Genomic DNA, 24,526 nt, shown 5'->3' on the forward strand with positions numbered 1-24,526 from the left:
CCACAGATAAGCACTAACTGCTGTGTGCAGACTAGTCAATAAATTGTCATCAGACTTTTCCTTCTGTTTAACTTTTATTAAAAGAGGTGCTAAGGTACTGTACTGTATGCAGTACATCATATTTATTACCAAAATTAACAAATATACAAAACTTATACATGTAATTTTCTTACATCCATTTATTGGTCTATAATACTGCATTTGTTCAAGTAGGTTATCTACAGTATGTAAACATCCCTTGGATTGACCTCACACAGATTAGGAAAGCCCATCTAACCCATGTATTACCAAATATAGCTTTTTCATTTTTTAAAATTTATTTGGCTTTCATTGGTAGAATCTAATCTTCACATTTGGCACATGGAAGAGACATCTACAGTGCAAAAGAGGCAGATTTTCTGGTTTTGTTCTGAGCAATTTAGTGGAGTCATGGTTTTAAAGAGCCGAGAATAAATTTACACAAACTTGATAGGCGATGGATTAGTGTTAATGCCAATGACTCATAGATCAGCCATTAAATTAGAGCAGAAATTCAAAGCCTCTTCCCCAGCCCTCTCAGCCAGGTGGAAAAAAACCCTTGACCTTGTTTCTAAAGGATTAAAAAAAGGACTCTGTTAGCAACAGAGAGAGCAGGTTTAGTTTACAAAGAGCCCTCCGAGATTCCGGTTTCAATTTTCTGTTTTGTGGTTGTTTTGTTTTGTTTTGTTTTTTTTCTCTTGTTAGCAAGCAATATATTTTCCTTTTTAATGGAGGAAAAATAACTGGCGGGGAAGAACTTTTCTGTGCTGGCAATTTCTCAGTGAGTTGGAGATTACAGTTGGAGTTTACAGATCTTTGAAACCAGGTGTATAGAGCTCAGTAAGCTGCCGTGTAAAAGGGAGAGAGACATGGAGAGAGAGGAAGAGAGTAATGTCATTATATTCCAGGTGTGGAACTTTCCAGTTTTGCTGTAAAAACCAGGAGAAAAACTTTCTTCATTCTACTTCTCACTGTTTCAAAAACATGACTTAATTTAACCAAGTAAAGCTGATCCAGAGAGATCTTCATTCGCACTCTTCTTCCCATCCTCATCCAAGCACCGTATTGCTATTTTTTTAGGAGGTCTCACCCATGTCCATGGAAGCATCTGATGAGAATGGACCTAACTGGACACCATTTCATGTGGAAACCCCTCTGCCATTCCTCCTCCGTTACCACAGAGCCCCGCTGCTGTCCGTGGCACCGTACATCTCCGCCAGCTTTTTGAAGCGCGGCCCCCAGTCCGTCAGGTAGTCGTAGCTCTGGTCTGAGTCTGTCGTCACCGACTGTAGGGAGCTGAGGGACTCTGCCACCGAGCCGTTCCCTTCAAACATGTACGTCTGGAGGGAGTCGAAGGGAGGTGCCCACAGGTCCATGTCAGCTTCGTACAGCTTGGCGAGCACGTAGCTGTGGACGTTGTTGTCCATGACGCATGCCTGAGGCACGTACCGGGAGAGGCTCTCTATTTCAGGCAGCATGTCCTGCCGGTTTTTCACCACCAGCTGGGCCTCCCGTGGGTTCCACATGGCGGCTATATCGAAAGCCTCCGTGTCCTCCTCCCCGCCACCCTCGTCGTCGTACCGGACGATGTTCTCGTGGATGTTCTCCTCCTCGTCGATGATGTACGGCTGCTTCCGTTGGCGCCGCATGGAGAGGATGAGGAGCACCAGCACTGCAGGGGACAACCAAGACACGGGGCCATCAGCGAGGGGACAGATCTTGCAAGGACTTCAGACTCTCTGCTGCCCTATTTTCCCCTTGGTGAGCCCAGCTAGCCCCTTGGATTTAAAGAGCTGTGATGTTTGCAGGTGGAGGGGTGTAGAAATCCCTCACCCCCCCCAGTCAAAATTAGTAGCTTGAGGTCCTGTTAATCTGTCCCTTTTCTCACCTTAATTCTTAGCTCTTGGTGACACTTTGAATAAGTATATCCAGCGGTGTTTGCAATGCACTGTAGCTACACTTGAGCTACTTTTAAGCTAGCCATATCGAGTATCAGTAAAAGTGGCACAGAGCTCCACAGAGACATTTTTTTCCCTGCTGGGTAGCTGCGTTTTGCAGCCTCCTTTGGGGATGCCGCTTGGGTTGGGCGCTGCATGTGACATAGACGGATGGTGCCAAGGCACCATGGTGACGTGTGTGCCTACGCAGCAAAATGCAGAGCTGGCCCTTTAGTCTGCTCTGAAGCATTTTTCTGTTCGTCTGCAAGGCACTGCCACGGTCTGGGTAGACCTACCATCAGTTGCTCTGTGCTAACAGGATGCAGATGCAGGGTGAGAAGTGGTCACACAGGCATCAGAGCCCTTTTCTATCGAAAATCTGCTATCACCTGGTGACTGTATTTCCAGGGCTAGAACTCAGCAGAGGTTTTGAATGCTGAAATTCTGAACTGAAGTATCTAGGCTCCTTTGAAGAGCCAGAATCGAAGCTCTTTTAAAAAATTTTTCCTGTGTCTTACTCCATGGCTCCTCAAACTGGGTCCTCTGAAATTTCAAGGAATGTGTGTTTTGAAATAATATCTCATGAGTTGAGACAATGAATGAGGTAACTGAAGTTCTTTTGATACCAACAGCTAACAGAGGATATAGAAGGTCTGGTCAAGGAAAAGACAAAATTTATTTGTAGACACAGAACCGATGAAAGGTGCTCAGCCCCTTTATAGCAGCACAGGCACCATTTAAATGTAGTTCCACAAGGAAAAAAGATGCAGGTGGGGATATGCCTTGCAAAAGACACGAGGTGGAATTGGGCTTACCACTCCTGTTTCCTGTGGGAGCGTATGATCAGAAACTGCTCAGGATGAGAAAGAAAACTGTCCCCAGCCACAGCTCTCAATACTCCCACCTGGCATACCCCTTCCAGGAAAGCAGGGCCATAGCAGACACCCTGGCACGTTGGGCATCTGGCAGAAATATGTGCAGGCTGTAGTTTTCCCCTATTCCTACACCCCAGAGTCTGAAGCCATACGCAGCTGACTACACCACCTGGTCCCTGATTTGGCCGTTTAAGTACAGGTGTGTCTACATAGAATATATACATAAATGCGTGTGTGTGCGGTTGTGTCCTTCACCCTCCCAAGAAGAAGGCAAGGGTGTACCTAGCAGGACAAAGATGCAGGCGAGGATGGCGATGAGCGCCCCTCTGCTCAGGCTGACAGGGAGGACGTAGGCCTCCGCGTTGCAGGACATCACCATGCCGTCGTCGTCGCAGCTGCACACGTGCACGGTCAGCGTGCCCGTGCTGCTCAGCACGGGGCGGCCGTTGTCACTGATCAGGATGGGGAGGTAAAAGGTGTTCTGCTCGTGTTGTCTGAAGCCAGAGCGCCTGGTCAAAATCCATGCCGTGTTGTCTAAGGGTAGAAAATAAATAGAGAGAAGAGCTTATATGCAGAGCAAATACGTTCAGCAGAGAAGGAAGGTTAAAAAAATCAGCCCTAGACCCACATCCATTTGTCTTCTCTCTTTTTTTCTTCGGATTTCTTTTTCTTTTTAAGTCAGTTTGTCACTAATCAGCATTTTGCCTCCGCCTCTCCCCTTCCAGAATCTTCTCAGGCCATAGCTCCAAGCCTGCAAGGCAGACACACCTTAGGAGTTGCCTTTACCCCTTCTGACATAAAGTGCCCAGAGCAAACTCACAGCCTTCAGATTGAGCTAAAACAGCTTTCAGAAGGCAAGACAGAAACGAACAGTTGAAGGCAACCTGTTGTCCCTGTTTGCTCATGCTCAGCAGCCTTTCCAGACCTCACTCTGAAGTGCTGCCACCATTTTGGAGATGCAGGAGTATAACTCCTGTGGACATGTTAAGGTACCCTTTATGGTTTTTGATACATGCCACAGTCATCTGCTTGAGGCAACAAGAAGACTAAGGAAAAAAATCAGCTTTATATCCTAAAGCAGCAGCGAGTTGAAAATTTGCAACTGAACATTCTTCAGTAAAATATGTGCAATTTCATTGGCGCTTCTGCCATTGAAAAAATCAGAAAGCTTGATGTCGTCACTGTCAGAATTATTATGCTTTGATTTGACCATTCTGCTTCATTTAGTGTGACTGCCTGTTTTTTATAAGAACTTAAATCAAAATGGTGCCACTGAAAAAAACAGTAAGAGAGTGACCTAACAGCCAGTTGCTGTTGGTCATTTCAAGGGAAATTCCTACCTTTGGGGATTTTTCCTTCATATTCAGCATTTTTTTTAATGTCAGAATTTCCCAGTGTCATTTGAATTCCTGTCTATCCCATCCCTCAAATTCCTCAGACTGTGCACCAAGTTTACTAATCAAAAAGAAATTCGGTTCAGGAATCTGTTATTCTCAATTCTCATCTCAGGAATTCCAAGGCAAAATCTTTGGACATCATTGGTGATTTTGTCAGTGCTGACTTTTGAGCTTTTTGACTTCAGAGGCTTTTCAAAAGTGTAAGACTGAATGTCTCCAATGTGATCTGGGCCAGCAGGGAGTCTAAAGGAACCTGCAGGAAAATTAGCCCTTCTTGCAAACTTTTCTGCAAATCTTGGGCCAGCAATGATAAATGGGGAGGAACACAGATACTTTTTCTCTTTGGCAGACCTACAAGCCCTGACCCTGTGTAGTGATGCTGTGGGATTTTTGGGAGCTGAGCTTCATGTAGTTTCTTTTACTACTTAGTTTTGTTTCCTGTTCCGTTGGGTCAAAAGAGGTTGCAGCCTTGTCATCTTCATCTCTAGGTTGTTACTAATGTACAATTGCTATGCTTGGAAATGCAGGATGCAAATCAACTGTTCCCAGGTGGATTGGCACAGTGGAGCTGCTGCCTGGAAATGGCAAGAAACCTTCTGATCGCAAGCAGACTGTGAAAAAACCCCAAATACCAACAATGGATTGTTCCATTTCTTTATTATTTCCCTGTCAATTCACTGCTAAAATTTAAATCTTGGGTGGTTTTCTTCAGTGCAGAGACTCAGGCTGCATGCAAGTAAATCAGCTGTATTATCTGCTGTAGTCTGAATACCAGAAATGATATGATGGCTTTTAGGAGTGAAATCCAGAGTATTATATACAGCCAGCTATGGAATATATCCAAACTCAAGCTAGACTTGCCAGCTACCTGCTAGACTTAAATTATGCTCCAAGTTCCACGCTTTGTGCTGCAAATCTTATGGCATCAGACAGTACTGGCGCACTTAAGTATTGAGACATCAGGCTCCACTGTTCATGAGATTAGTTTGAATTTGAGACATGTTTTTAAAAGGTATCTCAGGGTCTTTTATTTCTTGCATGTCAATGACATTTCAAGCTTATATTCTGAAAGTGTAAAATTCTGGAGTATGTGTGCATGTCTGTACGTGAATATATGGTGACATCGTGGTGATTTAAAACGTGTGATCCCAAGAGCTAGAGCTTTGAGGATAAAACACCCGGTACAAGATGAAATCCCAGAAGTTGCTTAAAACTGATTACGTGTCAGCGTTCACTGATGTCACGGCCCTCTGATATGCCATGGAGCTCTGAGCATGTGCAGCAGGTGTGGACAGACAGATGATTTTCTGGGATGTGTCTCAAAACCCAGCAGAGAGCAGCACCCTGCGTCTCCCGTGGCTCCTGGGCGAGGGGTGCGCTGCGGACAGGAGCCCTCACCTCCTGCAAACCTCCCCTCCTCCCTTCTGGGGCACACGCAAGTGCTTTCTCTCCCTTGGGCTGTTTATGTGCCCTCCAGTATGTGGTCCCCAGCTATTAATACCACATCTTTTCATCACTGGGCCTGAGAAAAAGTGGCCCAAAGAGCAGAAAATAGCAAAGTGCCTGCATTTATGCTGTGTCAATGGAAACGTCTGAGTCACCTTAACAGTGTAGTAATTTGGTTGTGTTTCTCTTTTACGGGTGAAACACTCAGTCTCTTTAAACTGACTTATAACAGAAGTCACAAATTCTATCCAGGTGACAGCAAACCTTCATTTTATGTCAAATTGCTCTTTCTGAGGGAGAAAGACTTCATTATTCTGAGCTGGTCGTACTTTGTCTGTAAAAGAAGTCACAGGCAGTGAACCTGACTGAAGCAGTGCAAAATCAGCTAGTGACAGATATCAAGTGTTTTTAAACATAATTATTTTTTTCAAGCCAAACCCACGTTTCTATAAGCAAATACTGAAAGATATATTTGTACATATACATATTTTTGCCGTGATGTGCTGACCATATCACCCAGGTCTGAAATGTTTCTCATGATAAAAGTCTCTTGGTGAATATTGGCATTGCATTTCATCCCTTTTAATTTGTTTTGGTTTGTATTAGGCAGACATCCAAATCATCCCTAAAGAATCACTCTACCTGTTACTCTGCAACTGCAAAACGTTGGTGCCAAAGCTTGTTGTGTGACTCATCAAAAGCCAATGTGATTTGATGTGCTGCTGCAGTGCAAAGGACATGCTGGAACGTGATGCAGCATAGCAGAAAGCGGAATACAAAATCATTTTCCAAATTTGATATCTGCTAAACCCCAGCCATTAAGAGAAGAGGGCTTGTGAGGACATGAAAGCCCCATTATGTTAAAAAAAAAAGCAAGCATTATAAGAATGCACAATATTTTTTGCATCGCAGATTCCAATGCAGCATCTTTGGCTCGCAGAGGGCTGGATGGTAGCACTTAGCTGCAGTGCTGAGCAGAGATACTGAAAACTGCAGCATGGCGGGACCCCCGCCTGTGTGATCAGCAGCAGGAGGTTCCAGCTGTACTCCTCACAGGAAAGGCTTGGTTTCTTTCTGCATGTGTCTGTACAAGAATGGGGGATGATTAGCCCAGAACTTCTCTTAGTTTTAAAAAACTGATTGTAATAATTATGAATAGTTAGAAATAACATAAAGAAATATTTCACCAGGAGTGGGAGAAAGAGCACAAGGAAGCAGGAATTACAGACACCAATGGCTTGAGGAAGGGGTCACGTTTTTTCCTGGGGATATTCAGCTCACTGCTTTTGCACTCTGACAAAACAAGGTAGACCACAGTTTTAGGGAAAGAAGAAATACCTAAAAATTTTCCTAGGACAAATTTAAATGCAATGAGGAGGATTGCCAGAGGCTTCCAGTGACAGGCCTGGTGGTGATGTGATGCTGATGCCTGCACCCATTAAAATGGACACTCTCCTCATCAGTCCCCAGTACCCACAGAGGGAGGGCAGCAGTTTAGGGTCAACAGAACATCATCTCAGAGTTTTATCTGGAAATGCCATAAGGTCATTTCGTTGTTCATCCCATTCTTACAGCAAGCCTCTTTTGCCAACATTTTCCCAGCATAATCTCACCTGGATTTAGAAGCGGGGGATGACAGCTGCCAATACCCTACATTAGTAACTGAAGAGATAGGAGACCCCAGCTCAGTTCCCTGCTTAATCACATATATCTTATGCAGCCTTGGGAAGTCCTTTACGCCCAGATCTTTGCAGATACTTACATGCCTATCTCCCATGGATTTTACTGAACTCAAAGGGAACCAGGCGTGTAAGTAGCTTTATTTCTCCTTGCCCCGGATCCCCGTCTATAAAGTGGAGAACAATTGGATTTCTCTGTCTGCCAGAGATATGTAGAGAATGAATAGACTGAAGACGTTCTCAGAGACTAAAATTACAAAGGCCAAAGAAATATGTAAAACAGGTCATCAGAATGCAAACTGTGATCTATCTGTTGCTCACTACAAATCAAGGTTTTATTTGTTGCCATGAAGGCTGCATGCCTTGCAGTTTCTTTCACTGTGATACTGGGTGACCAAGGAACCAGCACCATTGCTAATCTTAATAGTGCCTTCCTGCAGCCTGGGAAGTGTTGCTGTCTCCTGTTTATGTGCACAGGCCATGACTCGCAAGGTGGGTTCTGTTTCTTGTCTTGCTACCCTTGGACATACAGGATAGCTACCCTCTCTGTGACTGAGTCATATAATTTATATAGTCCTTAGTGGTCCCTAGGTGAAAATATAAATTATTGTTACTGAAATGATTACTGCACTCCAAATTGCTGAGGCAGTCAGTTAATCCTTAATGTGTATATTTCAAATAGTCAGTGATTTGATACTTAACATTTTTATTTCAAATTTGTAACCCATAGTACCCTAAGCTTCTTCTGATATATATATCTCTGGAAAAACTGGTGTTTTACAGAGAGCAGGAGGCACAGCCATTCAGTCACTGCTGTCACTATAAATTATTGCAAGTATGGCCTTAGACAAAAAAAGAGCATCTCATGCTGGGAATTTTGTGAGTTTCTTTTTTTGGAACAATGCCTTGAGGATAAAGTGAGCCTAGTTTGCCAAATGTTTTAGCAATAGTTGTGTTTCACTTGTTCACTTATTTTTGCAATATATATTAAAAAATAAAAAATAGGGAAACAATGAGAGAGAGGGGGATAAAAATGCAAGAAATTACGTGGGGAAGCTTCAGGGACACCATAGAAAAAAATGCTTTTGGGATGAAAAAGCAATAGCATGCTGTGGAGAAGGGCTCCAGACTCTGCAAGTAGCATCTTTTAAGACATGTTTGGTTAGTGAAGGCTTTATTAGCCTCTATGTTGCTTTTTAATATGCCTTCAGAGGCAGAGATGGGGACTTATGGAAATAAGTGTGACAAGTAGGCATGTGTGGGAGTGCGGGTGGGTAGTCTGCTTGGAGACTGGCTGCAGGTCACTTTCTCCCCATTTATTCTGGACTGCTTGTGATTGGTGGCACTTTACCCGCTAAACTACTGAAATCCTGTCCCTTCACATTGATTTTCAAAGGTCTGCAGCAGGTTACTCAAGGTCATCCGTCTTTCCCAATGAAGGCTGGTGTGGACCTGACCTTGGCACCATTGTCTGCCCAAGGAGATCCTCCATCAGTGGTAGACATGCAAAGGCCTGCCACAGTGGGGCTTTCCTCCAGGCTCCAAAACTACCAAAGCTTTCCCCCAAAGAAGCAAATTTCACTGGTTAGGACACTCAAATGCCAGTGTTTTGCCATGAGTCTTCCCACTATGTTTCAGTTTCTACTTAGCACATCTTACACAGACTTGTAGCTGTACTCTAAGTTACTCCCCGAAGGCTTGCATCTCCTCCCCACCTCCCTCCCTTTTCTAGGGAAATCAGGGTGTGCAAAGAGGAAGAAAAAAAAGTGCTTGGGGGAGAAGACTGGAACAGTACAAGAACCTTCCCTTTCTGTGCCTGGGAGAAAACATGAGTTCAAAAAAAGAGCAAAGTAATTCCCTTCAGATTTGTCTCCTAGTTCCAGTTGCTATCCTACCTTTAAGCATCTCCTTTTGAATGAATGCAATTTCCAGTCTGCTAATCTGAGATGCCTGAAGCCTGACCACAAACCCTGAATTTGCACAAAACACTGGCACATTTCGTCAAAGAAGGAAAAAGGGCCTCTTGCTAGAGAATATTTATAGAGAAGAAAATATCATATAACCTTCAAATGTATTAAGAAATATGTCATTTTATCACTGCCTTTAAGGAGCAGGTGTCACTTGGTATTATTTGAAATGGCAGTCTTATCACATGCTATAAGCCACAGCCTCTCAAGTCCAACTCCGGCATTAGAAATTAGAGTAGCTAACTGTCTGTGTCCACTCTGATTACCTTGATTGTCCCTTAGAGTAAAGTTGGGGTTGTTGGCTGCCTCTGGAGCCAGGCTGTAGTAGAAGTGCTGACCCTCCTGCGGGTCATCCCTGTCGATGGCGCTCACTGTCTGGATCAGCTAGAGAATACAAGAACAAAGCAGAAACAGGTAAGAAGCAAAAATATATACAATATAAATAAATAAACAAACAGATAATGTATATATATGTATATAAATACAAGCAACTGGAGCACTGGAATAAAACTATCTTCCTGAGGTACAACAGATGAATAAAGAAGAGACTCGAAACCTTGCAGGTTTCATTTATTTTGCTATCACTTTTAAATAAAAGAGGCGATAGTCAGTTTGGTTGAAATAACAGGCACTTTCCCCCTCCTGCATCCCTATCTTCTGTTGCATGTTGCTTTTTTTCTTTTGAGGGCCCAGGGTGTTCAGAAGATGGCATTGTGCATTAGAGAGCTTGTAAGAAAGCCCATACTTATTTTCAGCTTAGCTTTGCAGGTAGAGAAGGCTTTCAGGTTGGTTTTTTTTATCACTCTTTTAATTTTAAATCAGTTAAACTCTTCCCAAGATGTCAGCGGAAAAGAAAGAAAATGCAACCATGCAGACACTCTGCATATGCAATAAATAACACCATGGAAAGCAACTAAGACAATGTTAAATCCAGAAGATTTGTCACCTCACCTGTAGAGGCTTAGTAAAGTAGGCCTAACAGCTGGAAGCACAGTGAGCTATAGCTCTGTCTGAACAAACATTCTGACATCTTTTTAGACAAGGAATAAATCTTCACCTGGGTTTTTGCATTCAAAAGTTATTTTTGGATTCAAAGGAAAATGACAGACCCATAAAGTCTTATTCAACACATTAAAACTGATTTCAGAACTTTTCAAAATGTAGCAACAGAATTTAGCTTTCTCTCCTGAAAGAAGCTGACTAAATTAGTGTGCATTTCTTGGAAAGCTTATTATTTAGGCCACTCACCCTTCAAAACCAGGAAACAGACTAGGCAATGATTTCTATTCCCTATATTGTTAAGGACCTCTGTAAATTAGTGGGATGAAATTATCCTGTATGTGATAGTTGTGAGGACAGTTGTCTTAGCAGTGAATAGCTATTTCATTCTGCTTTACAGCAAGATGGGAGAAGGTTCAGTGAACACACAGGGATATTGCTAGCGTAATATTTCCTTCACAAACCATGAGTGGTGTGTGTGTGTGTTTGCACTGTGCTGTGTCAGCTGTGGACCCTTGGTGGTGAAGCACAAGGTCACCTCCCGACAAGTGATCGGCAGCAGAGCCTGCACCAGCCCCAGCAAGGGAGAGCTCATGTCCATCTGTGGCACAGGCAGACCTTGTTCGAGGGCTTTGATGGGGTTTTGGAATGGAGAGGAGCAAAAAGGCATCACTGCTTGCTTGGATGTGCTGGTTTACAATGTTTAGAGCTGGAAGTCGTGTGTTATCTACAACTCTCTGTCATCTCCAGTTCACAGCAGAACAGATCCAGTTTGTCACACCTTTGAAGCTGATGTAGTATGTTATGTCCAGCTCCTGTAAGTCCAGATGTGCTTAAGGCTCTTATAAATGGGTCTTTTAAAAGTAAGCCCTGTCTGTCACACATAGGCCTGACTGACTCCATGGCCCTTCTCATGACACTTCTGCTCTCTTTGTTGCTGCTACAGGACACACAGGGTGATCGCCTGCTGGCACCTGCCCGAGGGAAGGCTTTACTTCAGCTGTGCTGTATATTGCACAGTGAGTCTGGACACTACTGCATGAGAAAATAAAAAGGTGCTATGTACGATGTCAATCCCGATGCGATGTGCTTGCCTTTGGAAAGCAGCACTGACAGCTGCCAATGGAGTTTAGATAAAACGTGTGGTTAGCTGAGCCCTCTTTTCAGCGCTCACCCTTTCCAGCACTCTGCCTCCACGTAGGACAGCATCCCCTCCGTCAACCCCTGGTGTTACCAGCATTTCTCACCTGCCCTGCTTTGGCGTTTTCACAAACAAAAGCTTCATAAAACCTCGCAAACTCCGGCGCGTTGTCGTTCACATCCAGAACTTTCACTGTCACGGAGACACTGCCCACCTGCGAGGGGTTGTCTGGAAGGAGAGGCACAATGTAAAGAAAGGCAGTGTACAGGAAGGGGAAAGGGGCTGCTCCTCACTCTGGTCAACAGGTAAAGCAGCTTTTTTGCTACTGACCTGTGTTAAATGACATTTTTGCATTGGGAAATGCAGTTGCTAGCAGGTTGTGTGACTCGGAATGAAGCTGCAAATGCTGCTATCTGTCTATCCTGGCTTCCCATCTAATAACATCTTTTTCAAATGAATTCTGTGAAAAACTTTTACCTGGTTCAGTTCAATGGGACTATTTCAGTAACAAAAGTTTTAGACAATGCTTTGTATTTTTTTCTATTGCCCTTTGACCGGCGATTCTGTTTGTTGAGCCTCAGCACTGGTGGCATGAATTAGGAAGCCACTCTTTTAAGGATAGGCTTGTTATTTAGAGCTTGTTGAAAGCGGTAATTCTGCAGTTCAGATACATTTTTGCTCAGAATTTATGTTCCTTGAACTCAAAAATAGTGTCAAGTCTTTGATACTTTGTACATGGGGGGTTTAAAATGTAATAACACATGAAATCATAGAGTAAAGCTTTCACTGAAGCTTAAAATTGCAATGAAAATTTTACATTCTGCATGACATCATTTGTGATATTTCTGTCCCACTGGTTCATTAGCTTGCTTTGCCAGTAAATCCAGACATCATTTCACATATCTTCACAATTTCCAGACTAAGCAGCCATAGAAGAATTTTTTTTTCTTACTGTGTTTTTCTGCCATAAAACATCTTTTTCCCCTTTATCGAATGATAAAATGAAACTTTAGGCAGAAAGAAAAAAAAGAAATCCATTATTAAGAGGTCAGAAAAAGTGCAAAACCCCAGAAAATTCTTAAAAATTTGTATTCTCACCTTCTTTTTAGCCATACCACTTCATGCATTTATGTCCAAATATATCTCCCTTTATAGCAAGAAATGATGTGTTCATATAAACAACAGAGAATTTTCTTACACTCTGGAATTTTCTTAAATGTTCGATGTACTGTATCCATAACAAGTGTCACATTGTATCATTGAGATAATACTCTTTGTTTCTCCCTAATTTATAATTTAATCCTTCAGCTTTCCACATATCCATGAATATCTTGCTAACACACCTGTCACTATGGCAGATGAATGTCTGCATTTACACTCTTAGTAATATTGATCTAACTTTTAAAACTAGGAGCTTTATTCAGGAGTGCTCAACTATGACAGTTTTGAAGCTATTCACTAAATTAAAATATTGTGCTGCACGTGTACAGAGCAAAACTGACAGGATTGGTGGAAGATGAGTCAAACCAAGACCTTCATATTGCTCTCACCCTCAAGTGCTGCTACAGGGGCAGCTTTTACAGACTTGTGTGTGTGTGTGTGTGTGTGTGTGTATGTGGATCCACATGGAATTTTAATGTCTGTTGGTGGATGAAAATAAAACTGTCATCAAAACATACGAAGTGAGATCCTATCATGTCACCAACCCCTCTCACTAGTTAAAAAGGGGACAGAAAGGCACCGTGTGCTGGAACAACCTACAGATCTGTGGCAGAGTCACCCCGAATCTTGTGAAATATTCCTTCTGCTAACTCCAAGTTGGCTGATTCGGTTTTGGGCAAGCTTCTCAAAACTTTTTTTCTTTCTCAAACTGCCCCATGTCTCTGGTACAGCTGGGATGTGCAGGAAGCTCGCTCAGATATGAGGAATGGCTCTGCTACTAGCAGCAAGCTTCAGAAAAGCTGCTGCCCCTAGGCAAATGAACTGAAATCCTGACCAAAAGCTATATGGACCAGAAGAAGATTGGGTGAACCTTTTATTTTATTTGCTTATATATCCCAAGCTTCTTTATGAAGCTCGCATCTGTTAGCATTTCAAATCCAGCTAAATTTTTCATACTGACACTATGCAATGACCAGCATTTCCTTGTTCTCATAGCCTGATAAAGACCTGGCATGGATGAATCCTTGAGCTGAGTTTTAGCTCATTATAAAACTCAGGAGTATAACGAGTTCAGCACACTAGAAGATCCCAAAGCACTCTGGTCCAGATTATTTATGCAACAAGCAGATGGTGATGACATTTACTTGCTGTTGAACCAGACCAGATTCCAACTAGTGACCCAGCAGTGTAAGATCATTGCTGCCTACCAGTCCCAGCACCAGGCTCTGGTAGCTTTGCAGCCTTTGCAGTGTCTGCTTTAGCTGCCTTGCCCTTCTGGAGAGACATAGCTCTTGCAGAAACACATCAGGAAGAGTTTTAAATAAATCTGCTGAAAACTAATGAATTGAAAAAGCAGCACTCTATACTTAATTGCCAGCCTCTACTCCTCCCACTACCTTGTGAAAAGAAGCATAAAAAATAAATAAAATGCAGTGTTTGCTTGTTGATGTCAGAAGAGTAATTCAGTTAATATGGCTTCCCACTCAATGCATAAGAACATATGAATTGCTGAATTCGGGTCTCTCACCCTGTTTTGTCTATTGTATCTCTTTAATCTATGTACAGTTTGCATTCTCCTTACTCAGCTCCATGGCCAGTACAGTGATGTTGTGCCAAGAAACATCCTCCCGGTCAAGAGGTCTTGCAGTCATCAGCGCTCCTGATGTAATGTCGACATAAAAGAACCGCCCTGGATCACTGCTCCTGTCAATCGAGTATCTGCAAGAGCACATGTTAAAAATATTATGCAACCCTTGTGAAAACTGTGTGCTATAGCCAATGGAGTATCCCAGAAATGGGAATACTGTTATATATGGCAGATCCACATTCTTCCACAACCTAGTTATGTGCTGCATTGACTTGTACAGGTACAGAGTGAGATGCTCAAAAAACTAGGAGCTCATGTGGCTCATGGTGTTTAACGGTGAGTAGTACTTGGATGGAGCTGGAAGACAGGAAGATTTAGAAGCAGCAGCCTCAAAGCAAAGCACAGCTCAGCACAGGAACATCTACTTTACAGATAAAATCTGTCAGTGTGATTTCTTTTTCTAAGCAAAATAATTATGCCCTTTCCTTGGGCACAATTCAGGCAGGATGAAAATGACTTTACATTGGCTTGTTCTTTGAGCACTTAGGATGATGAGGCGGAACTGTTCCCTTTCTTGTGCTTTTGTATTCTCTCCTCCTTCAGGTGACTAAACTCCACTTGCATCCTGGACCATCCTACTGATTGAGCCATGTCAGCGCAAAGGGGGATGACGACTGGCTTTCTCATATCATCCAGCCAGAAAAACAGCTCCCTCTGGGAGGCTGATTCATCATCATTACTGAACCTGCCTGGTAATTATGTCAGTTTAATGCTGGAAACAAGCTTCTCACGCTCATGAGCAGGGGAGCATGGTGGTACCTGCAAACCAGAAAACTCAGGCAGGGAGGCAGCTGATTGACACCTGTCACTGCTGTACTTGGTCAGAGGGACTGTTTTGCAGAGTGTGTAAAATACTCAGTACCCTTTTATGTATTACCTTGCTCTTAACAGCAGTTTGTACGAGTTGCCTTCCTAGCCAGCTGTGTCAGTGTGGTAAGAGATTCTTGGCCAAAGCCATGCATGCGCCTATGGAAATGCCACAGCCTAGAAGAGAGCCCAAATTTATTATCATTTTTGTTGGTTCTTTCTTCAAAGCTGGTAGGAATTGAAAGCATTACTTATAATGGATGCTGGATGGGGCTTGTTCTTCTGAATTTTCTCCTTTCATTACAAATGCATTCACTGGAACAAGCATGCCAACCTGATCTTTATCTAGACACTTATTAAATAAGGGGGATATAAAATACTATTGAGCTGTGTTGTTAGGAAATTCTTTTACACCTTTTTTTAGAAAAATCGAAGAGGGTGGGATGGCAGGTTTGCTTCCCTTCCCACCTCTTCTTAAACAAAGAGCTTTCTCAGGCACTTGATTTATTTAGGAAATAAGTAGGAGTGTTGCTATATTTTGCTATAATAATTATTCTTGTATGAAGGCTACAAAAAGAATGTGTGACAGTTTAAGGCCAACAAGTATCTGAAATTGAATATGGCCCTGTGATTAGTGGTGCGGTATTAATCATTGGTGTCAAGAGGCACAGGTGGAGTCTTTGTCTGGATTCTCCACATAAGTTCTCCTGTTAATAAGACCTGCTCCTTCACACTCATTTCCACTGTACTCTCCAGGTAATTTTCCTGAATTGCTTAACAACAATCATGGTGTATTTCCAGTAATCAGAATTTCACAGTGTGGAAGTCCAGATATTGGATGCTAGGAAAATGAGGATTTGAGAGTTCCTCTGTGTTTAGTGAGCCCTTTTATAATGAGCCCTGCCTTTTCCATTCTTGAAAAAAATGGCAAAAGGTGTGGTCAGATCACAGTTTTAATTTCATTTGTATTTTATCTTGTGTAACAAAATATGTATCTGGAATTTTGTTTTTCTTATCTTGTCCTGTGCAAAGTGAATGCAGAGAAAGCCTAAAGCATTGCCTGACTGATACTGCACAGAGCTGGCATGGATGGAGGACACCACATAAGAGGCAAGGAGAACCAAATCTTAACATTTCTATGTTAGATAGCATTACAAATGGTATTTATTTTTTTTTCCTGTTTCCTCCATCCCAATAATTTATGATTGTATGTACAAGGTATGAGGGAGGATAGAGAGGAAAACGGGAAGGAAGGAAGATAGGAAGAAAAAGATGAAGAAAGTTGGGAAGGAATGGAGTTACAAAGGAGTCTGTGCATATCTGAAACACTTTTTTAAATACATCTTTTGTGATGCATTCTGTACTTTATAGAGTGCTATTTCATCAGGGGTAGTCACTGGAAAGCTCTGAAGAAAAATAAGAAAACCTCATTAAAAATAACAATGAACACTTCTGCCCTCTGATAGTCCGTAGAATTATTCTTATACTATTTTAAGCAGATTAGCACAAAGCTGTTTGTACTGCAGTGTTTGGATAATGCTAGACAGTAATCATCAAAATAGGATGCAAGTGGAAAAAAGTTTAAGGTAATGAAATTGTGATGCAGACAGTATAATACTTAGTTTTACTGAAGAATTTGCAACAATGTCATGAGAAGTATGATAACCTTACAATGTAGGTAGAAAAGACAGGTATATTAAAGTAGCAGAGGTGAAAAAAATAATTGGAGCAGTAACATAGAAAGCAATATCATCAAGAAGAACAGGCTTTGCATCTGCTCAAATCTCCTAGCTGAAGCCCACAGAGTTGCTCATATAGATTTCAGTTTCTTCAAAAACTCCAAATACTCAGTTTTGACTCCCTCCTGTATTTCCCAGGACTGTTGCTGAACGCAGACAATTCAGAAGCTGGACTGATACAAGGTTCGGCAATGATCAGCTCAACAGCCAAAGCATTTTTCAGATGACAGAAAGAGCCGACCTGCTGGGATTGTTAACTTGCAGTAACCTGGAGCTTCTGCAGGTTGTGAAAATTAGTATTTGGGCTGGCCTTAGAAAAAAAACCAGTCTTCTCTGATAAATTGGTCTGACTTGGCAGCCGCTATAGAAAAGTGCGCTGTGATCACACAAATCTGCTCCTTTGGCTCCTTGCTGAGTTGCAGCTACGAAGCTCCCATGGCTGTAAATACAGCTTTACCTTTCTTAACTCCTGGGAATACCTAGCTTTGCAGCTTTGACCAGACACTATATAATTTAGTGGTTCATGAATATTTATTAGCATGCATTCAATCTACTCCAAAAGTAGCTGTGTATTTGAGCTGTTGACAAAGGTGGGCTTTGAAACAGAAGGGAGAGGGAGAGGAGAAGATGCAGGTGTTCTCCATACCACAGAAAAGGCAAGGCTGAGCACCTGCATTGCTTTGGCAGTCACAACAAAGCCCCTCAGTGTGAGATCTGGTTTGACTAAACCCACTGATGATTACCATGGGCTAAAAAGAAAGGGAGTTTCTCTTGTTTCAGCCCCATCACTGTCCCACCAACCAAAAGTACCAGGGAGTGCTCCTGGGGGAGCACGCAAGGAGAGGACAGACCTGATGGAGTTGTTGGTCACATCCGGGTCCTTGGCAGAAATCATCTGTATGGTGGTTCCAATCTCCACATCCTCGGGCACTTCCACAAAGTAGAAGCTGGGCTCGAACACTGGAGGTTCATCCACATCCTCCACGCTGATGTGGACAGTGGTGGTGTCGCGGAAGGGACCCAGGTTCAGGAACCGCACTTCCAGGTGGGGGTTGGCACCCTCTACTTTCAAGGTGTAGCTTTTCTTGCTCTCAAAACTTAAAGGCTGAGTAGAAAAAATATATCTAGCATTAGGCACACTGAGCTATATGATTTAGGCCATATAAGTTTAATTTTCAGAAGTAAAAGTTGCCCTCTAATATAAACTGATGCTTTTAAAATAATAAATCTTTTCAATGATTTTTAATCATAAGAGTAACAAAGATAAATATTTGCAGATGGAGACAAAGCATCAAGTGTCAGTAGTATTAGGAATGACACTGCCTACATTTTTTTTTAATTTGACAGTTGAACTGAAAAAGCCAGGACAGATATTTGCAGATCACTTCAGAATACATATTCTTTCATTCTTCTTGCTGAAACAAAAATAAAAATGGATGCACCACCACTGCATTGTGATTCACACAGTGCGTTTCATTCCACTCTGTGAAAAAAAAAAAAAAAAAAGACAGAAACAGACAGTATGGGAGCACCTGAAAATAAGGTAAAGATACGAAGAGTCAGTTCCTCAAAAAGGGGTCCTGGTGGCAGGGACAAGGGTGCTCACCCCTGAGGCAGAGGTCCCAGTCAGGATCCTCTTTTCTCCCTGGTGAGATCAGACTCTTGTCTCTAGAGCACCCACCTGCCAAGCTGCTAACGGGCTCCGGAGGGAGCAGGGGGCACATCAGCCTCCCTGGGATCCTGCTCCAGCCTGTATCAGTAATCCATCCTGTCTACAAGCAGGGTTTTTAACTTCCTTGGTAAATGTCCTAAACACATGTTCACAATCCAGGTGTGCTGGGTGCTAGGATTTGAATCTTCTCCCTGCCTAGAGAATAGTTTAATTTCAAAGCATTATGAGATACCCTTGACCTCTTCCTGCAGCAGCTCTTCCACTTTGTATGAAATAGTCAAGTATTATTTGAAACAAGGAGTGGGAATGGCACTTTTTTTTTTTTTCTTTCCTGGGATAATGGATAAAGGGGAGGGGGCAGCTTCCTCTGTTAGTAGTTTCATGAATTTGATTTCCTTTCTAGATAAAACTACTTATTTGATGAACACAGATATAGAAATAATGCTGCTGGCACTGAACTTTTCGATAAATAAATATTTCATCTCCTTTTCTTCTTCTTTTCACAGATCCCTGAAGAAAATAGGGCCTCTCCAAAACCTTCTTAGACCTCAATAGAGAATTCTGTATTTAACATGCTGTTTACTAGTCTTGATAAGAGATGACTAAAAGCATCTGACAATGACATCATGAAAGGATCATTCCAAAACATACAAAAAATTTTCACCAGATGAAATACACCTTATAGAGGACACAGCCATACTTCCTTGGCTGCAGACAAACCAGGAAAAAAATGTCCATCAATTCTTAGCGTTGCCCAGTTGCCCTTTTAGTTACACGAATGGCTTTCAAAACATGCGGTTTTATTTGTACGTAGGGATTTGAGTGTTGTGTGTAGAACTGCCACACACAGCCCCGGTTCATTCAGACTCCAGAAAGATCACTGCTGTTCCCATCCAACATCTTTGTTTTTCCTATTCAGCTCTTTCTTTTTGAAGACCTACCACCAGCCTGGGGCAGGAACAGAGGAGGAGGAGGACAAAGCAACCAGAAGACAAAGGTAGGAAGATCATTACTGTAGCAATGAAGTCCTCCTTGGCCAGTCATAACTCATCTCTTTTCTGCCCCGCTTGATAGTGCAACCAGGAAATTCTGCAGCCATGAGATATGTATTAATTTAAGCAATATCAGAGGAAGTCTCGCATGCTCAGGCATGGCAGGAGTGTATACTATTGGCCTCAAAACACGCCCTGAATTCAGGGGAGGCTTCAGTACTTGTCTACTGCCACAACAGCTCCTTTCTTCAGAAGTGGAAACATTGCAGTGACATACAAAAGCTCATGCTTTCACAGTAAAATTAGTAATACAGAAGTCCTGCACAGGGATGCCTGATGAAAGACTGGAGTTCTTGAAATTATAAAAACTAGAACTCACTCAGCATTTAGTACATGGGGTTAAGGAATGAAGACTGGAATGGGAACTATTTTTTTTGTACTGAGGAAGATGATGGTCCAGTATTACTGGAGATGCTGTCCAGCGATACAGTAAGAACTGTGCAACCTGTAGCAGCAGGTACAGACGATCTAAAACTTGTTCCTGCTGCCCTTAGTTCCACATGGTAAATCAGTGACTGCTGCAGGCATGACACTTGTCAGCATGGATTTAGCTAGGTCTACAAACATATTACCCATTACTGCAGAGTCATTATGGTCTACCAGTTGCATATTTATGCATTGTAAAAATAGCAATAAAATATATTCACATGAACAAGCAACACTTATTGTCCCTCTGGCAAGGAAAACGTGCAATGCAAAGCTGCCTAAACATATACTAAAAAAAAGAGGCCATTATATTTCATGGTTTCTCATGCAAAGAAAACTGCATGAGAAACATTGCATGTACACTAAAAAGCTATGTTATAAAAAGAGCAGTTAAATCACAGGAACACTTAATAGCTATAAAACCCAACTACATTAGACAGAAACATGATTGCCTAGAATGATCAAGCTAGAAAGATGAGAAAAATCAAACAAACGTGCTAGGCCATCACATTTTTAATGCTCCTGGGTTCAGACCCCCTCAGTTTGCCTTCGAGTTCTTCATCGTCAACCGTGGCTTTCCCACTAGATCATCTCACGTGCCAATGCCTCAGAACCACTGGCCCCTCATCAGATTTGTCTTCACAGGTGCATTCAAAACTCTTTCCAACGCTGGTGCCACAGGGACAGCAAGCAGGTCGCCTTCTCCTGTGAACCAAACATGCTGCAAAACAGAGCCGAGAAGAGAGGTACCCCATGGAAACCTCTCCTTTCCCTTGTCTTCCTTCCCCTGAGGCTGAGACAGGCACCAAGAGGCGCATCGTGTGGGTGATATTTAGCGGAGGTGGCTGTGAGAAAGTGTTTGACCGGGCATCGGATGGGCAGGATGGGGGGCAATGTGGGGCTCCCCGGGTGTTGGGATCCGTCCTAGCTGGGTAACCTCCCAGTCTGCCTCCTATGGGAAATGCAAAAGCTAAGGCAGGGAGAAGAGAGAGGCTGTCACTGCGGAGAGTGTCAGCCCCACAGTCAAGGAGTATGAAAAAGCTGTAACTCTTCAGGAGGTGCTCAACATTTTGTGGGATTAGTTGCCCGAGATCAATGGCCGCAAGACTGAAAGCAGTGGTCTTATCTGTAAGTTCTAACTTTTTAATGTCCGTGATAGAAGCAGGATTAGTGCTAGTTATTTTGTTTGAGAAATCAGTCTACAAAAATTAAAAGGCCATTTTTGTTTTCTTTCAAAGAAGATTTCATTACGGGTTTAAAAGTTATTTTCTGTCAACACCAGTTGATTTTATTTTTAGTTGAGTGGATCCAAAGGACAACTTTCCTAATGTTTGACTACTGCTAATCAAAACATTACAAAAAGCTACAGGCCTATATAGAATTTTACAAACATTTATGTACACTGAATGAATTGAGCAGTATGTACCTGATGACAGTACATATCTGGTACGATTGTTACCATCAATTTTTATAATTCCTCCTCCTGACATACATGAACACCTAGTAAAACTGTAATCATAAGAAGTGTCAAGCTTATTGACACATTTACTCCAAATAAACTGTTTTCTTTCATCAATAAATAAGTGAAAAATTACATTAGAGTTTGCATTCCACATCGACTTCATTCCAGCAAACAGGCAGGGACATACGTGCGTAAACAGGAGTTGGAGAAAGGTGGCCATAAATACATGCTTAAATGCTTTGCTGGAGGGCATAGAGGCTTGCAGGGTCAAATTTCTCTCTTGTGTTGTTCTATTTTAGTGCACAATTTAGTCCGAGGCTATTTAAATGGAGACTATACTTCCTTATTAGTACACTAGATATGCTTAGGCAGAAATATGGTTACAATTTCATAACCTAGAAACAGAGTTGAACTTCTAGCATTTATGTAAGATTGTAGAATAAATATCCTATAGAAGGGAGTCTAAGAAAAATACTCTATGCCTTTCTGCATAGCCTGCGGTACAGAGTACTAGCAGTTTCACAGCTGCCATTTTAGAGACAGCTTCTTCCAGCCTAATTAGCATTTATGGATCTTCAAGCAGCAATTAAAAAAAAAAACCTGCCTGGGTTTTATTGGTTTATAAATAATTCTGAGGCATGCTTTATTATTGTTTGTGGGACACCGGGGTGAAAAATGTGTACAGTTCAAATGCAAATATTGATCTAATTTCTTGCATTGTAGGATAATTAAGCTACAGAGAATATATAAATACATAAATAGTGAGTCAGAACATTCTTTCGGCGGGAAAAGACATGTTTATGCTACTGCTGTCCCCACTTTTTAAAGGTTGCTCCTAGGAACGCAGTCTGTTTTCATATTTTAGCAATGAATGTTAAAGAAACTGCGTTTTATAGCAGGAAAGGGGCTACTGTCATGTAATGGGAACTAAGTTACTACAGGCATAAGAGAATACTGCACACATAAAAAGTGACCAGGACTGTTAGCCATATAAATTACTATAAAAATGAAACTTTACTACCTTTCTCACAGTAATGATGCCAACTTGGTAATTAGGATCAGTGTTAATGTCAAAGACATCCAGTCCATCTCCGTCCACGAGGCTGTATTTCATCTCCGCGTTGATGCCTTCGTCCAGGTCTTTAGCAACCACGCGGCCCACCGTGGAGCTGACGGGAGCGGACTCCAGCACGCTCATCTGATAATGCTCTGGCACAAGCAGCGCAGAGGGAGAGGGGAGCAAAAAACCGGCTGTGAAAAGGAACCGAAAACTGCACAGCGATGCAAAGAGCAGGTCAAGGCAGGCCACAATAGTGCGTAGCCTGCAGGGAACCCCTAGACCCTTTCCCAAAGCTGCAACAGCGGTGTGATTTTCTTTAAAAAGCCACAGCTAGACGGGGCTGCCTGGGAAAGTTTTATTTAGGTGTTTGTCATATCAACAGGTTTGTTCAAAGGCTTCTTTTCAAAACAGCAATATACCTGAAAATGGGGACTTCAACTAGAAAAATAGGGCAATTAACACCAGTGCTGTTGCAGCCATGATATAAAGCGGGATATGAAACAGATTTAATAGGACAGGCATTTTTTGTTAGATCAACTTGTATAGTGGGAATGAACACACGTGTTTTGAGCTCCACAAATCCTTTCTCAAGGCCATATAAACTTATTTTCCACCCTGAACAAGGCTTTGAGAGCTTGGAAGCTTTCCTGTTTCTTCCAAATTTACTAGTTACTTTATTAAAATATACTACCTCTCCCTACAAACCCCATCTTGAGCACATTTGGTGCATCACTAATTTGCTTAGCAGCAAGCCTGGGGAAAGAGAAAGCTGCTATTTTAAAAATGTGTTTTAAAAATACACGTTTTGTATCTAAAATACAGGATGTTTCAAAAAGGACCAAATTTGAAATCACTATATACAAATTAAACTATCATCTCGATGTTGTCTGTAGAGCAGGTGGAGGGAACATAGGGCATTTAAAAAAGGTTACTAAAACTTGGTAACTCATTAAAGCATTTGTAATTTTTTATGTAACTGTAACATGTTGCCATCGTGAAATTTGGTCTAACTTTTTGAAACACCCTGTACTTCTCTGCCATCATACTTTATGTTCAAACCTTCCTTGCTGCACTATCTCTATTAATGCCACCAATTATTGAGCTTTACAAGGCAGAATTACACCAAAGGTGGGTTTGATCTATTCTCATTTTTCTTAATCAAGACTTTGACATCAAACAGTTACAATTCACGCCACTTTCAAAACAGGATCGGCAATGATGCATTCAACAAGTTGCTCTGCCAGAAAAGGAAAAGTGGAAGTTGATGCTTCTTGCTGATCTTAAGTGGAGTGCTTTGATTTAGCAGTGCAACACGCAGAAGCAGATGGAGAATAGCAACAAAAAGAACTGCAGGAGTTTTCTTTTCTCAGCTAGATGGGAAAAATGGCAAAACCAAAATGGCTTGAGACTGATCTACACCACCAAAAAAGCACTTTTCTTAAAAAAAAGTAGACACCTTTAAAGATTTAGTTCAATCAAACTTGAAAAGTTTCTTTCAAAGTTTTAACAGTAATACGGAATTAGGTAAGTAAATTTGCTCCAAAAGAATTTTTAAAAGAGCAAAATATTGCAAATCTTGCTTTGAGATTCACTTCTGTAAATACAAATATTGTTTCTGATAAGAGTGGAGTTGCCTATTTTTGCATTCCATTAACTGTGGCTGTTACGTATCTTAGGGTTTAACCATATATTGCCAAGGTTTAGACAAACCTTTACTGGAGAGCAGCCTGTACGACAAGGCACTCTACAGCGGCAGCACAGCTACCAGACACTCCCCTGCAGTGGCCTGGCTGGAGTGCTGAATGAATTCTCTTTCAACTTCCAGCAGTGCCACATGTCCCTGATTTGACAGACAGCCTTTTGGAGATATTACAGGATGAAGAGAGAATCAGGGCAGCAATTAGCAGCCAAAGGCAACGGCCATGAGCAGTCTAGGAACACAAAAGATCTCCTTCTTTCCTTTTTCTGTAAATTAATTTCCCACCCTTTTAAAAAAAGTGCTGGTTTTGATGATTTTGGAGGTCAAAAACCCCTTCTGAA

The 24,526-nt window shown here is 42.0% G+C and overlaps 1 protein-coding gene across 1 annotated transcript in view; it reads right to left on the reverse strand.

Moving 5' to 3' along the window:
* Nucleotides 1–1,190: 1,190 nt before the first annotated feature.
* Nucleotides 1,191–24,526, reverse strand: part of CDH20 (cadherin 20) — a 36,238-nt gene continuing 12,902 nt past the window's right edge. The window contains exons 5-11 of the mRNA XM_065630208.1: nt 22,448–22,635; nt 17,666–17,919; nt 14,203–14,339; nt 11,566–11,687; nt 9,586–9,703; nt 3,113–3,364; nt 1,191–1,690 (exon numbers count right to left, since the gene is read on the reverse strand). Of these exons, the coding sequence (XP_065486280.1) occupies nt 1,191–1,690; nt 3,113–3,364; nt 9,586–9,703; nt 11,566–11,687; nt 14,203–14,339; nt 17,666–17,919; nt 22,448–22,635 (1,571 nt within the window). The remainder of the gene's footprint in view (nt 1,691–3,112; nt 3,365–9,585; nt 9,704–11,565; nt 11,688–14,202; nt 14,340–17,665; nt 17,920–22,447; nt 22,636–24,526) is intronic.

Source organism: Caloenas nicobarica, chromosome 2 (assembly GCF_036013445.1).
Source record: "Caloenas nicobarica isolate bCalNic1 chromosome 2, bCalNic1.hap1, whole genome shotgun sequence".
Taxonomy (NCBI): domain Eukaryota; kingdom Metazoa; phylum Chordata; class Aves; order Columbiformes; family Columbidae; genus Caloenas; species Caloenas nicobarica.